The sequence below is a fragment of the Grus americana genome, chromosome 2 (assembly GCF_028858705.1).
Source record: "Grus americana isolate bGruAme1 chromosome 2, bGruAme1.mat, whole genome shotgun sequence".
Lineage (NCBI taxonomy): Eukaryota > Metazoa > Chordata > Aves > Gruiformes > Gruidae > Grus > Grus americana.
Genome location: NC_072853.1, coordinates 66,270,422 through 66,286,825, shown reverse-complemented (window position 1 = coordinate 66,286,825; position 16,404 = coordinate 66,270,422). Strand labels below are relative to the sequence as shown.

The following is a 16,404-nucleotide window of genomic DNA, read 5'->3' as shown; positions in this document are numbered from 1 at the left end:
CGTAAATTCAAACTAAATAAACGCTCACCTTCAAAATTTCACCTTTTTTTTTTTTTTAAATTCTCAACTCCTCTATTACTTCTAATGCAAAGGGATAATCATAGTAGAAAACAAATTGGTCTAAGACCCATGACAACAGGCAGTTTTTCCTCACTACGCTATTTCCATACCTGTTCCATCGCTGCCTCTCCAACCCACTGGTGCCAACGTTCTCCAAGCCTTCTTCTGGCGCTTGGAGTAAAACAGGCACCAGCACCTGCGCGCTATCACCCAACACACATCTCCTGCCCGGTAAGCAACAGCCTTGCAGAGCAATTAAATAAAACTGAGTAGAAAGCTGAGAGCTGAAAGGAAGAAAAAGCAATACACAAGAGGAAGAAGTAGAATAGACAAAATACAAGAAAATTAAGGCGAGGGGGAATATGAGTGGTAGAAGTTGTTCACATGAAGTTTTTAGAGGTTACTTAATGTCAGCATATGGCAGGGGACTGAAGAGCCAGAACAACAGTGAAGTTTTCTAGGTTAATAGTTTCCTTAATATTCCCACAGGATTCTTGCTACTCTAAACATAGCACAGAGGAAAAAATAAGATTTGAGTAGATCATCATCAGGGGCAGGTTCACGAAAGAGTTCTTTCAACCTCCCCCAAACTGCTTTCTCTCTTGGAGCCAAAAAATATCCAGAGTTCTTATCCAGTGTTAATGCTGACACACATTTCAATTTGGAGCATGCAATCCCAACAACACAGGCAGTCTGAAGACAAAAGAAGAGCTTTCAGTCACTTAAATAAATTTGAGTTTGAATTGAGTTATATTTCAAGGTAATTTTTCAATGCCTACTACAAACACCTAGCAGAAACAGCCTTCACTGCATGCTTGCTTTCAGTGCAAGAGTCAACTGATTAAATTGTCATAAGCCTTTTAGTATACTTAAGAAGTTTAGAGTACTTCAGAAATTTAGCAGAAAGCCTATTCCTGACATTCTGAATCTTGAGTTAATGTTTGTATTTGCACTGTGCTATCTGCCCTCCCTCACTACATGAAAGCTACTCGGAGCTTGTGAGGTCTCTTCAGGTAAAATCTGGTGTCAAAGAAGAGACTGTCAAGTGCATTTCATTATTATCTGCACATTGTACTTGTTTCCATCACTTACAGAAGGGAAATGACAGCTAGGCACAACAGGAAAAAACCTGAGCCGTGAACAGGAAACAGAATCTCTTGTTTTGACTACTAAGGTAAGGAAAGATAAATAGTGGAAAATTCCCTCATAGGGACCTTAACAGAGGTGGATCATTTGACAAGTCTTCCTCACCACTGTTTTTATACGGTCAAGCCACCTGTTAGAGCGGCTTCTCTATCTAAAATAAAAAGGGTCAGACCAAGGAAGAAAATAAGAAATAGTTTTACTTAAGACTATCTTTAAGTAGACATAATTGAGGGGTTCTTCTATTTTGCTTTTTTAAGCACTGTCAGAGCAGCACTCTGCAACTGCAAGACAACAAACAGGAGTTTAGAGGAACAGAAAATAGTGTTTACTTGCTTGTTCTTATGTGGGTTACCAGCTAAAGCTAAGCATGGAGTTGAGTAGACGTTCCTATTAAAGCTGCGTGAGTTCCCACTGGAAACAAGTTTCTTTAGTCTAAATTCAGTAGAACGTGTGGTGCTGCTACCAGCTTGATGCAATTTTTAAGATGCAACAACTGTTAAAGTCTATTTTTATTAACATATTTGGTTATGTGTATTTATTAATAAGTTATTAAACTTTGAAACTGAAACCAAATCCCACATAGCTTTAACACAGAAGTGCAAGCAAGGTTTGCTGCCAGTGACAGAACAGCAGCAGCATTTTTGCCAGGCTTCTGTCCCATGCTTACTGTACACTGCAACTATTAATATTTATGCAGCACATATTTCTGCAACAGTTCCCACTACCAGTTATTGACCAACTCTGCAAAGCCTGTCTGTACTATTTCCACACACTTCCCCCTCCTTTCACTGAAAATTCTTGCTTACCAGGTGTTCTGGTTGCAATTAAAGTAAGCGGTGATGAAAATCAAATATCCTCATACTCCAGAAATGGAGTTTTCCAGAAGAAGGAGAGAAGCAGCCTTGTGCTGGGTCTGCTCAGCCACCAGGTATCACTAAGGCTGTTTTGTGTTTATGTCTGACAAGCCAGATAAAACATAATGTTTTTAAAGATGCTTAATAAAGTAGTTGGAAGATAATGGTTACCCAGTCTCATCATTTGCACATGAAAGGTGGAGCAGAGAAGTTACAGTAATTTGTTGCCAGACTTCACTGGAACAAACAGCTGCATTTTACTTATCTTCAGATATCAAAGGACTTGAGTGGGACAAAGATTACTTGGCTTGACAAGCATTCAAAGACCCCTCCAGCTCAAAACCAGAGATGTTTCTGAGGAAAATCATGAAAGGATTTAATTTAAGCCCAGCAGCAATTTCTATTATACTAGCATGAAATCTACCACCATCCTCTAATCTTGTCAAAGCTAAGACACGATGCTTTGCCTCCTTTCAAAATACAGTGGCATTGCACATTTCCAAAGGCTACAAGCAGACAAGTTCTTCTTCCCAGGAAGGAGAGGCTTTGCAGCAGCGTTAAGTCGCTTTAAATCTGCTGTGCTCCTGCCCATCCCATGCTAGCTCCTCACTCAAACAGCTAGTTTTCTATGGAGGAGCAGGCTCAGAGAGCTCAGCCCCTCGGTCGCACCAGTGCTGGGGCAGAAGAGACAGGGTTGCAGCCCTGGAACAGTCTCACCAACAGCAGAACTCCATCCTCCAGCTACACTGGATGTCAGAAGAGTTTCTTCTCCTGCCCCATTCCCCCCACCTTATACAGGAGCCGATAAACTGAAGACTTCAAGTCACCTTTTCTGCAGCCTTAACTTTATCTTATTGCCTCAGACTCAAATAAGACCACTGTGAAAATCTACACAGCTCAACCAAGAGCAAGACCAGAAGCAGTTCAGTATTTTCCTTCAACATGTGCTGCAACCTGCTTTTTTATTTAATATATCAGATGCCTTTAACAAGAGCAGTAAAATCACATTGTTCTTGTTAAGAAATACAAGATTTTGAGAAGGTGAAGTCAATGCCTGTGCTGTAAAATAAACAGGAAGGTTACTGAAGAACCAAAAAGAAGATGTGAAAGACTTCAACTCAAACTTTTCCAACTGTACCCACCCTAGAAGGCTGAGCAGAGAGTTAAAGGGTTTAGGTAGCTGGAAATAGGTTTCATTTTAGTTGCTGCCTCAAAGCCAGTTTTTGTGTTTAACACATGTGGTTAGACAGCCAACCACCATTCCTGGGGATTATCTGCTTAGAGTATAAAAGACAATAAAACAACCCACCATCGGTTTTTCAGTCAGACCTGGGCATGACTCCCATTAGCACATTTTTATTTTAAAACTGAGTGTGATTGCTCTGATTTTATAATACAAGAAAGCAAAGCACAGATGTTGGTACTTCAAGCAGAACAGAACGTTGCCAGGTAAATAACAAATCAGATCAGCAGAGTTATGAACTGCTTCTGAACATACAGAAATACGTTGCATGGCACAGCCGTTTAAATACATTAGTCACTGCATGCAGTTGAAGAAAACCAGCATCTTCCAATCTTTAATTTAATGTAAATTAAAATAAGCCAAATGCAAAACCCAACCAGGTAAATGCACATTTTTCCCTGTTGATTTTGGATCAAGCTTTAAGTGAGAACTGATGGTAGACAGCAGGTCCAACCACTCAAGGAAAAAAGCAATGACTGGTGTTCAGTACTGGTTTACTGTTACAATAATGGCCTATTAAAATATAACTACAAAAGAAAAGACACTTACAGCAAGTTTCTGCAGATGGTACTTAATGGCTTTTTTACACACTATCTGTTTTCCAGACCACAAAATGCAAGACAGTGCAGGTATCAGAAGATATCAGACTTCTCCAACTTCAGGCCACCTCAATTAAGAGCTGCAGTTCATTTGTGACATTTACTAAATTATTATGCAAGGCCCTGCTCCAGTTAGCCGTAGAGGGTATTTTACGGTTATTTGCTGTTAGAATGCTCTTCAGCTTCTTCAGGTTTTTTGCCTTTTACATTCGTGCAAGAAGTGTGATATTTGACAAAGATATGCTGAAATACAGATCCAGGATCTGACAATCCAGTGCTTCACCTGTCTCCTACTTGCAGGACACTTCCCATGAAACCATTTAAACCTTTAGAAAGCTTTTAAATTAATTTTATTGACGGAAAGACTGAATTTGATCTACAATCTGCTTTAGGATTGACAAAGTGCCCCCACATTCATTAATTTACTAGGGGTTTTTTATGGAAGTTGCTTAAGAGCAATAGTAATACACCTGCTGATTCACAAGAACAGCAGCCCTACTCACACAACAGCCTTGTGCACAATCACTGTCCCCACGGACACTCTATATGTCTTGTCAAGACTGCCTGAGTATTTAAGCAAGTTTGTTATTTTTCCAAACCCCATCTCCTTCAAGTTTTTCTTGAGAATTGTTCTGTTGAGGGATAGGTTTTCATCAACACTACAGATTTATAGGAACAAGGCCACTTGCTGAAACTCCGGCAAAGCAAGCAGAGGTCCAAAACCTCAAACCACCTTTCAGGACACACCTCCAGTTGTGATGGGCACAAAACAAAAAGGCTTCCCGGAAGAAGAGTTCATTTGACCTCAGTCTGGGATCAAGATGAGGCTTGACAGGGTGCTCACCACCACCCCTCTCATCTCCTTTGCTACTAGAGCTACAGCAGATTTTCTGCTACTGCCCATGCAAACTCTGTAAGAGTGATAAGAAGTGAAGGCCTGGTCATCAACAGCCTCCATCACTTCTCCCAGAATCAGAATCATTAGTCTGGATTTACAGTGGTGTGCTCAGTTAGAATTAGAGCCAAATATCACTCCATTCACTATGCTTGCTGTACTTCAGCATCTTGGTCCTGGATCTACCTCTTGTTCTTAGAAAAAAGTGCTGCACAGAGTACTTACAAGGTGATCAGCATGTTCATTTTGCAACATTTCCCCGAGTTTCTGAACTTCCTAAGTTAAACACGCCATAGTAGGTAACCCAAGCAAAAGAGGAGAAATCTTGAAATTTCTGTTACCTGGTAGACCTCCACTTACATCCTTATGCCCCACCTGCAAAGTTCAAGGAGTTGTTTCAGGCAGGTTTACGAGGAAGAATTCATTGTAATTCTGCTATTTATTCCATTCTTTTTAAGAGCCTCCAACACAGCCTGGTTTGAACACATACTCTGCCTCGGGGAGACAGGCATTAAAGCAAGATTTGATAATAACATCATTCCATTTAATCGTACAAGGAAAAATGTAATGCATTCACAGTATGCAATACTAACTCAGTTTTTCTATACTTGTTTCTGCTTGAATTCATAGCTTATACTTAAATATTTTTGCAGTACTCAAAAGACTGTTTCAAGCGCTGTATAAATCAAACACAGAACAAATGAAGTCTTGAAAAAATGATGACCAACCGCACCATCAGATAAGCTCTTCCTTCATGCAGGTCTTGGCTAGAGTACAAGAGTTCAGTTATTATGGAGCAAGTCAAACACATCCATAATTCCTTGCATTGTTCTAAGGTCTTTGGGACATCCGTCCCTTCTCCAGCAGCAGGCACCTTCCATAAAGAGTTCTGGATATGTCTGATATCAGTTACAGCCAAGTGAATAAATTCCTGGGCTCAAAGCATCAGCTGATATAAATCACTATTGTGCTTATGAAGTCAAAAGAGCCACATCAGTTTACAACACAGGACACAACCCATACTTGCAGCTTGGGAAAGCAAGTCAAAGGAAAACTGCCTTTTCTTTTTATAGCCTAGTTCTCTAATTAGGATTTTTGCCTGCACTGTAATTTGGTATTGGAGAAAAAAGAAAGAAAAAAAAGAAAAGAACACCACATACTTTCAGCAGATGGATTACTATGAGTTATAAAAACTTGTCATAGCTGAGTTTACTCAAACATAACCTCCTAACATCCTAGAGCCTTCAAGACCCCAGAAACTGTGAATGCTAATTGTTGCAAGCACACTGGGAATGGAAATTCAGGTCCTTAGTAAAAAGGCTGGCTAATAGGCACTGACATCCCCTGCCTAGGGAGGCAACAGCTACTGTGATCCTGAAAAATATGGGGCTCAGGAGACTTGAACAAAAAGGAGGAAGTGGAATAAAACAGCCATCCCATACCTGGACACCAGGGCATGTAGGAGCCCAAGAGCACGCACATCGTTTGCCTCTGGGGACGACTGAGGGAAACACTTTTGAATTGAAAAAGTGCAAGACTAAGCTCAGATGAAAAAACAACTAGGCAAATAAAAGTTGAACTAGCAAATTGTTGCTTGATTATTGTGCAAAGTTACCTATTTTGCCACTCTGGGAACAAATAGTTAAGCTGTTTTAACATGATTGTTTAATTCACTTGACAAGAGAAAGGATAACCCCAGCTATAAACTGGCAAAAAGATAAGATGACTAATCACATAGTTGATAAACAGTTTGCTCTGCTAGAAGAAGACCTGAACTTCAGCTACTGAGTCCTTCCATGCCTGCATACTTCCATCCAGTTCTCTCAAACCCTCCCTGCTCTACAACACTGCGAGAACCACCTTTGGCAGCCACCTCCTAGGACTTCTCCCACTGAAGGGCAGTGATCCCTGACCCAAGAGGCTACAGAGCTCATGCTCTGCAGCCTCCTTCAAAGTCACAGAAGGGGACTGGCCTCGTGTTTTACTAGCATCCCTGTCAGCTTAATTTCCTGCCACTGAAGTCAGAGTTTAGGGTGTGAGCTGAAGCGCTGCAGGCACACCACATTCCCCTGGATGGCACAATGATTTCTTGGTGCTAGTCACCTTGTTCTCTCGTGCAGGTCACCAACAGAAGGACCAGCATTGCTCCGTCACCCCAGTCTGAAGGCTGGGAAAACAATGGGGGGAGCAAAGAAGAGCCAAACAAGATTTCAGCAACTCCTGTTATTGCTGAAAGGAACAATTTCTAAAGGTCTCTTCTCAGAAAAAGAAATGCATGTGATTGTTTGGGAGCATCCACAAGTATGAATCTCAAATGTTAACCTAAAGGTGTCATTAATCAAAGGGACGGGCCAGAATTTACTATTCCCTTCAGCTTTATAGAGGGAGCACAGGAGAATGTGTGTTGGGAAAGCCTTCAGGCTTTGCCACACGTGAGGAGGCATGGACCTGTCTTCCCTCTTGTATAAGCTTCCTCACTTGTCAGCATGATTCTTTCCACTGAGCAACGGGTAAAAGAAAAGCTTTTTAAAGCGGAAATACTGCACTTTTCCATTAAGGTTGCAAGTTATAAACCTTCACAACTAGAATTCTTCTCCTACTGAAGGAGAGGGAGCATTATTTCCACATGTAGCCAACACTTTTCTCTCATTTGCCTGCTTCTGTGATCAGCATTTTGGTGGCAACCCCCATTCCAATGCAGAGTTAGGGATACTCAGTGGCTTCATCAGTCTGCCAAAGCAGAGCAAGGACAGCTGTATTTTGAACAGGATTGATTCAGAGACATGAATAAACTCGAACTGATGCAGGCATGACAAAGTCATGCAAGCGATTTCTCATGACCTGATCCACCATGAACATTCACAAGCTCTAACAGGCATTGCAGGAAAGAGACTTAATAGGACTTGTCATCCACCTTTGCATTTTTTGCACAAGAAGGGAGAGCTAGCAACCCAAGTCCTTTCCCACAGAGATTTCCACTCATCTGACAGACATACAAACCAAAGAAACTGCTGTAGACCCTCTTCTCCATTGCCTCCTTGAGCACTTACTCCCATTTAAAAGAAGGTGGCAAACAACATGCTCTGAATGTGGAGGGCCACCCAGCCGGGGATGTAGCTGACGACACCGAATTGAACCACACACTACACCAGCTCATACCAACGAGCAGGCTAGAGACTCCTGCTAAATCCTTACCAGCACAAATACCCACACGGCAGAGTCCAGGCCAAAAAAAGTCTCAGATCAAGTCTCATTTCTGACTCTGCCACTGACAAGATTTTAATTCCAAAAGCTCCGTGCTATAAATCACTACATGACTGAAAAAAGCTGTGGAAGTAGTGTTAACAGCGTTAGGTTCCCCTGGGATTTGACGAGCTCTGTGGGGAAGACACCTTGTTATAAAAACCAATCTTCATCTGAAGCAACTGCCAAACATGGTCTTTAAGGAGAAGGTTTCAGATACCTGCAATAAAAGCTTGACAAGAACAACACACAGCCACTTAAACCTGATGTCATCTTGACATTTGGGCAATTCTGCCCAAGGTTTGCTTGATGATTCAAAATGGGAAGATTCAACGCTCCTTAGTGTAAGAACAGAGGGCAGAATCATCATTTGTCTGTCTGCCACGTCAACACAGTCAAACTGAACTCATTTGTGACAGAACTTTTTTTTTTCTTCTAAATAACTACATCTCTGTGTGTTCACACACTATACAGGCATGAATCATTTGGGTATGACACTGACTATCAAGATGGATAGATAAGATTTCTAAGTGTGAAGCAGTAGTACTAGGATCCCCTCCCTCCTCACAGCTCCCTCAAACAAGTGGAGTGGTGCAGCTGGCATGCTCAAGTGATGACACAGTACTAGCAGCATGAGGTGTGCTCTCCTCAGAAAAGAAGGGGCTCATGGCGATTCTAGGCATGTTATCCTTCAAACACTTTACAGGCAGCAATCCAGTCCCTCTGCCTGCCCCGAAGTCATGCCATTCCTGCAAGGGGTAGTGAAGTACCTGAGAGGAGGAGTGAGACAGCTCCTAGGTCCTCCCTTCAGCATTTCAGCCTTTAAATGGGGGCCACAAATCCACTCTTCACCTTGCCCCAGCACACTTCAAGGCACTGAAATGAAATTGCATCTTACCTTGTCTTTGTATAAAAACCCTGAGCAGCGGATGAGCACTTGAAACAGCTTTGAAGAAGTTGTCATCATTATTAATAGGGAGAAGGTCTCCATGCACATCAGCATATCCGATCATCACTTCCAGGTTGGCTATGTGATGAATGTGAAGAATTAGCTTGTAGAAGTCTTCAAACTTTCCTGGCTTGTAGCGATCCAGGGAGAACCTTCTGAACTCTGCCCCAAACTGTAAGAGAAAACAAACAGAGCATCTGCTGTCAAACATCACCACAACTCAATGCTCTAGCTCAGCATCTGAACATAGTGTACATCACCTCTCTCCTACGATGAATATAGTCACACATCAGTGCTTTCAAGTCTACAAACAGCACTTTAGGTCCTCACATTAGACCATAACCATGACTACCAAGACACCACCCTGCTTGACAATAGATATATGTGCCACCTTAAAAGACAGTGTATTTTTTTAAATACTAAGTTTTCATTAAATCCTCTAGAGGACAGTTGCATTTGTAGGATTTAACTTTGAAGCTCCATCATTCATTATCATGATCTTGGGCATCCACAGAACCATTCTTCTCCAAAGCAGAAGTGTTCAGTCTACTGATTTCAAAAGAAGTTGCTCGGCTATTCAAACCACCTTATAAAAATTCTTTGCACGTTTCCCATCAATACCACTGGGATCCCAACCACAAGACCTTTAAAGAAGTGTGGTATGCAAGTGCACAGCTTGTTATTAGGAAATACACTCATTCTACATGCCCCCTGAATTTCCTGGTAATTCATACAGGAGGAAAGTTCTTATTCCAAGTTAGTTTTCATGGGTTTAATTTTTTCTGTCACTACACTAGTTTTCACTTTTGAAGCTTTACAGACCAGTAAGTGGCTGTTAAAAAAAAGGGGGGGGGTGATTTGGCACAAGACAATTGAAAATGTTATAAATCTATAAAGTTATTTCTGATATTAGAAACCAAATATGCTATTAAGAACAGGAGGAAACAGATTGTCTAATCAAGGAAATGAAGAGAGTGAAAACAGGCATCTAAGTTTAACTACGTAGCTTAAATCATCTTTCTGGTAGATTTAATTTCATAAGTCAGATTGTATAGTACTAGTAAACTACTGTTCATCAGCTGAACCCCTAAAACCATGCTAACTCACTCTAGAAAGCGTGGAACCACATCCACAAATCCAAGAAGGAAGGCTGTGACTAGGATCTCATGGAAGTTCTCATTTGCAAAGTCAGTCAATACCAGTGCAAGAAACCAAAGACAAAAAAAAAGCTAACAAGCAAACAAACAAACAAAAAAGGATAATCTTCTGTAGATAAATTCTTCCTCAAAATGGAGAATGACTTGCTTAGAGGTTCTTGGATGTTAAATCAACTATACATGCAAGCCACTCTTTTGCTGAGACTAACAAAAGTATGAATCATCACCATAATCATCTTCAAGCAAAAAAAACCCACAACCCCAAAAACCAACAACCCTACTGGCTTTGGGTGCAAGTATGTTCCGAAATTACTTCCGCAGTTATGAAAAATCCCACTCTTCAGCATCAAAGCCTAGTTGTGATGATCTGAAAGCTTGTTTAGCCAAACTATGCTGCTTGTTTGTAATATTAACTGCTAGTTCCAGTTTGGATTTCAATTCAGAGTGCCCACCCAAATGCACAAAAGCCCAACAAACCACAGCTGGTTCCAATGGAGGAAAAGCAGTCCTCCTTTGTCCTCCCCCCTGCTCCTCTCCAGAAAAATCCAAGTGGCAACTTACTTCTGTTGAGACATTTCAAACTGAAAAAAAAGCTTAAGTCTATTTATTTATTTATTAAGTCTTCAGGGATCTGCTTGGTAGAATACCATGGGACAAAGCCCTGGAAGGAAGAGGGGTCAAAGACAGCTGGCTAATGATTCAAGGGTCACCTCCTCCAAGCTCAGGAGAGATGCATCCCAACAAAGAGGAAGTCAAGCAAAAACACCAAGAGGCCGCCATGGATGAACAAGATGCTCCTGAGCAAAGTCAAACAAAAAAGGAAGCCTACAGAGGGTGGAAGCAAGGGCAGGCAGCCTGGGGAGAATACAGAGAAACTGTCCGAGAAGCCAGGGAGCAGGTTAGGAAAGCCAAAGCCCTGATAGAAATTAGTCTGGCCAGGGATGTCAAGGACAACAAGAAAAGCTTCTATAGGTATGTTAGTGATAAAAGGAAGATTAGGGAAAATGTGGGTCCCCTCCGGAATGAAATGGGTGACCTGGTTACCCAGGATATGGAGAAGGCTGAGGTACTCAATGACTTCTTTGCCTCAGTCTTCACCGGCAAATGCTTGAGCCACACTGCCCAGGTCACAGAAGGCAGGGACTGGGAGAATGCAGAACTGCCCACTGTAGGAGAAGATCAGGTTCGAGAATATCTAAGGAACCTGAAGGTGCACAAGTGCATGGGACCTGATGAGATGCATCCACGGGTCTTGAGGGAACTGGCAGATGAAGTGGCCGGGCCACTCGCCATCGTATTTGAGAGATCCTGGCAGTCCGGTGAAGTTCCCGCCGACTGGAAGAAGGGGAACATAACCCCCATTTTTAAAAAGGGTAAAAAGGAAGACCCAGGGAACTACAGGCTGGTCAGTCTCACCTCTGTGCCTGGCAAGATCATGGAGCAGACCCTCCTGGAGACTATGCTCAGGCACATGGAAGATAAGGAGGTGATTGGTGACAGCCAACATGGTTTTACTAAGGGCAAATCGTGCCTGACAAACTTGGTGACCTTCTATGATGGGGTTACAGCGTCGGTGGATAAGGGAAGGACAGCTGACGTCATCTACCTGGACTTGTGCAAGGAATTTGACACTGTCCCGCACAACATCCTTGTCTCTAAATTGGAGGGACATGGATTTGATGGATGGACCACTTGGTGGATAAGGAATTGGCTGGATGGTCGCACTCAAAGAGTTGTGATCAACGGCTCAATGTCCAAGTGGAGAACGGTGACGAGTGGCGTTCCTCAGGGGTCAGTACTGGGACTGGCACTGTTTAACATCTTTGTCGGCGACATGGACAGTGGGATCGAGTGCACCCTCAGCAAGTTTGCCAATGACACCAAGCTGTGTGGTGGGGTTGACATGCTGGAGGGAAGGGATGCCATCCAGAGGGACCCTGACAGGCTGGAGAGGTGGGCCTGTGCGAACCGCATGAAGTTCAACAAGGCCAAGTGCAAAACCCTGCATATGGGTCGGGGCAATCCCAAGCACAACTATAGGCTGGGCAAGGAATGGATTGAAAGCAGCCCTGAGGAGAAGGACTTGGGGGTATTGATTGATGAGCAGCTCAACATGAGCCGGAAGTGTGCGCTTGCAGCCCAGAAAGCCAACCGTGTCCTGGGCTGCATCAAAAGAGGTGTGACCAGCAGGTCGAGGGAGGTGATCCTGCCCCTCTACTCCGCTCTGGTGAGACCCCACCTGGAGTACTGCATCCAGCTCTGGGGGCCCCAGTACAGGAGAGACATGGAGCTGTTGGAGTGAGTCCAGAGGAGGCCACGAAGCTGATCAGAGGGATGGAGCACCTCTCCTATGAGGACAGGCTGAGAGAGCTGGGGTTGTTCAGCCTGGAGAAGAGAAGGCTCCGGGGAAACCTTACAGCAGCCTTCCAGTACCCAAAGGGGCCTACAGGAAAGATGGTGAGGGACTGTTTATGAGGGAGTGTAGTGACAGGACAAGGGGTAATGGGTTTAAGCTGAAGGAGGGTAGATTTAGATTAGATGTTAGGAAGAAATTCTTTACTGTGAGGGTGGTGAGGCACTGGAACAGGTTGCCCAGAGAAGCTGTGGGTGCCCCATCCCTGGAAGTGTTCAAGGCCAGGTTGGATGGGGCTTTGGGCAACGTGGTCTAGTGGAGGGTGTCCCTGCCCATGGCAGGGGGGTTGGAACTAGATGGTCTTTGAGGTCCCTTCTAACCCAAACCATTCTATGATTTGAAAAGTATCTTAAAAGTTTTCTTTTTCCTAGATTCAAACAAGAAGCAACCACCTTCAAGTGACAAGTTTAACATCTGCATGGTAAACTAAAGGGGCAGAAACAAGATCTTTGCAGGCTTTCTTTAGGTCTGCATCTCCTGCTCCGCACACCTGAACAGGAATGCAGCATTCCTTTAGCCAAAGAAGTGCCAGGCCAGTGTATCTGGATGCCAATCCCAGTAACCACTTACTTACTGGACAGACAACTTCTTCAGGACCATTAGCATGCACGGTACTCACAAGGAAGCGGATGCCGTGCAGTCTCACCCCAGTCAGTACAACACCCATCCTACACAACCACCTGGACCCCTGCCCTGCACGGTCTCCTGGGGGAGCCCATGGGTCCTGCTCTGCCGGACACGTGCCCAGGCGCAGGCCAGCTCCCATGCTGGGGCATCACACCCAGCGGGACAGTGGCATGGGAAAGGAGAGAGGAAAGATGCAAGGATGGTTATTTACATGTTGGTATGACCCAAAGTTCAGCCGAAGCTGCCACAGGAGAGGACAGCTGGTGAAAGGATAAGGCCTCCCAGCTTAACCCCCACGGGCACACTAGGTGCGAGTGTATCAGCGGAGCGTGACACGTGGGTAACAGTCCACCCAAAATTGCAGACTCGGGGCGCTGAGGTCTGATGCGAACGCTGTATAGTCAAATGACCTCGTTCACACATTCAGCCTCAGGAAAGCCCAAGAGATAATTTCCTTTGCCTAGGAACAGGACAACGATAAACAAATGCAAGCGATTTCGCTTGTGCTTTTTGCATGACACAGCCCTTTAAGGCAAGGGAGCTAGAAGGTGATTCTGCAGACAACACTGCAAGGAGGGAGGAGTCTCTTCAAAAGCGATTTAAGCAGATAATGCGGATGGTGGTATGTTGTTGGGGTTTTTTTAAAGGTTAGTATCACTGTAGTAGTAGTTTAGCTGATTAATTCACCCCGTGCATATACACAGGCAGCAACCATTGTCAGCGGGTCTTTTCAGAAGAGGGGAAAAAATGCTTCAGCAGTGACGGTTCATTCATCATCCCTAATGAGGCTGATAGAGAGTATCGCAGTAATAATAGGTTTTGCAATACCACACAGCTTGGAGACTGGTGCTCTGCATTGTATTCAGCTACGATTTCAAGATAACATCCACCGTGTATCTTCCAGAAACTACAAATTCTGAGAACTTTGCACAGATAGCCAAGATGACTATCTGCTTTTCTAAGCTACAAACAAAGTTCATCGTTAGTATATCCCTTCACAGAAAGGGACACAAGGAGGGGTGTCTGCCAGCAGAGTCTGTGCCAGAACAATACTGTATTAAACTGTTAGTTTATCAAACAGTGTAACAAGCAGATTAGTTTTCCATAATGAAGTAAATGATTCTGACCTATTTATCTAATGCAAATACTACATCTACTATGCAGAAGTCAGAGGACAGGAGGGTCTAAGGGAACTTAAAAAGAATTTAGTCTGACAGAGCTAATTATGACTAAAAAAAAAAAACCTAGAAAGAACTGCACATTTTGTTTCACTAAGAGTAAGCTCAGTCCCAAGATCCTCCAAAGTATCAGGCAGCCACTATACTTGTCTGCAGCTAGATGACAAAAAGCATCCAACAAAATGCATCATCAATCCATCAAGCAGGAACCCTGAGGAAAAACAGATGCAATGAAAAATAAGCAAAAAAGAGAAAGCAAAGTGTTCTGATAAAAGTTGTGTTAAAGAAGAAGAAAGTCACAGCTAGTTGGCCAAAACTTACACAGGCTGACCAAAAGCAATCAACTGCCTTTTTTTTTTTTTCTGGCTAGTGAGGGCGAGAGGTCAGAGGAGAGGAGGGAGCAGGATTTTGAGGTTTGTTTACTTGGAGGGCTGCTATTCTGTGAAATGAAATGGAAGAGCTATTTCTAAGCAAGGGAGACCTAGGGGTTTTTTTCCTTTAAATTTTAAGTTTTGAAAAGTTTACAGGGTCAAAAATGAAGCCCTATGTTTATGAGGTGCCATCCCTCTAGTTTATTGCTGGCTTTGAGTTCAGGCTATTGTAATAAGAAAACATCAAAGAGCAACATTTAGCAATAAACATGAATTATGTTAGCCACCTACTTCTCCCACAAAGTAAAAATCAGGAACAGAAAGAAAAACAAACACTCTCATCCTTGCATAGACTCTAATTTCTGCTTACCTGCGAAATTTTCAAAATGAGGAAGACCTAAAGGCCTGCTTTATCAGTGAGAAGGAGCAGAGGCCAAGAAAGAGGAGGGAAGACTGAATGTAAATGGTTCTGTGCTGACTTCATCTGGGCTCTGCTGTCACATTCATGTCAGTGTTTCTCTGTTCGCTTTTTCTCCCCCAGCCATGTATTCCTCTGCACACCCAGCAGTCTCTTGCTCTGCTCCCAGTCTCATAGCGGTTGTCACTAGTGGCAGGATGCCACTAACCAAGGAGATGTTCTCTGCAACAAGTTCTCTCTTCTCCTCTTCAACCGCCTGCCCCAAAGCAGCTCTGCTCCATCCTAATGGTCAGGCTGCTGGGAAGTGTGGGATTTTGTGTTCTGCTCAGTCCCCTGCTCACCCCTTGCTATTTCTTCCAAGAGACAGTCACAAGAGCAAGACAGCCACTCTTCTATTTGCCCTTCATAGGAACCCCACCACAGACAATTTCACTACCTTCTCCCCCAAACTTTTTTCCTGATTGGCATTGTGCCATACTTCTACCCTTCTCCCTTGTATTCTCCCCTTTCACTCCCCCATTAAAAAAACACAGCCATGCTTTAATATCTTCAATTCTTAGAATAGTTTCTCCCCCCAAAAGAAACCCAGTGTTTCCACTTCTTTTGCATGCTTCTTGGACACAATCCTTCATGTCTCTGCTCTTCATTTGAAGAACAGCCTTTACAACCCCTCCAACCCTCTCCAGCAGTCTGTGAGGCTCAGTCCATGACAACACTTTCTTCTGGATCTACTCAGAAGACAAGTTCAGCTTCTCTCTCTGTCCCCATCACTCTCAGATCAACTTCTGTTCGTGAGACACACCTCCCATGCAATCTCTTACGGATCTCTTCACAGATGCTCAGCTGCCAGCTCAAGGGCAACTTAAAGCTAAGCTTACCCTTCTCCCTGCTTCAACTACCTTCTTTCTTCATTATTGGGCACAAGAACCTTCCCCAGCACCTCTAACCCCAGTACCACCCTTCGTCCAGGCAGTTGCATGTATTAAAGTGTTAATTATCCAGATCTTTTCTGCCCAGTATCTTAAATCCATAGACACCATTCAGCTACTCATCTGCACAGCTGGACTTGGCCTTGACTGCTGCTCTGTACTTTTCCCTGGCTTTCCTAAATACTGTTTTGCCTCACTACCACCCAACTATTTCTTAGTTGGTGGTAGTTTGTGAAAATAGCTGTCCACAAGAGCTATTTTCCCAGCCTGTTCTTCTGACTTCATCATCCCTTTCTTTGCCACCCCTGCTCCAGTAGCTCCT

At 43.5% G+C, this 16,404-nt stretch overlaps 1 protein-coding gene across 1 annotated transcript in view; it reads right to left on the bottom strand.

The window, feature by feature from the left end:
- Nucleotides 1-16,404, bottom strand: part of PARD6G (par-6 family cell polarity regulator gamma) — a 72,709-nt gene that overhangs the window by 47,988 nt on the left and 8,317 nt on the right. Inside the window, exon 2 of the mRNA XM_054818501.1 lies at nt 8,939-9,161. Coding sequence (XP_054674476.1) covers nt 8,939-9,161 — 223 coding nt within the window. The remainder of the gene's footprint in view (nt 1-8,938; nt 9,162-16,404) is intronic.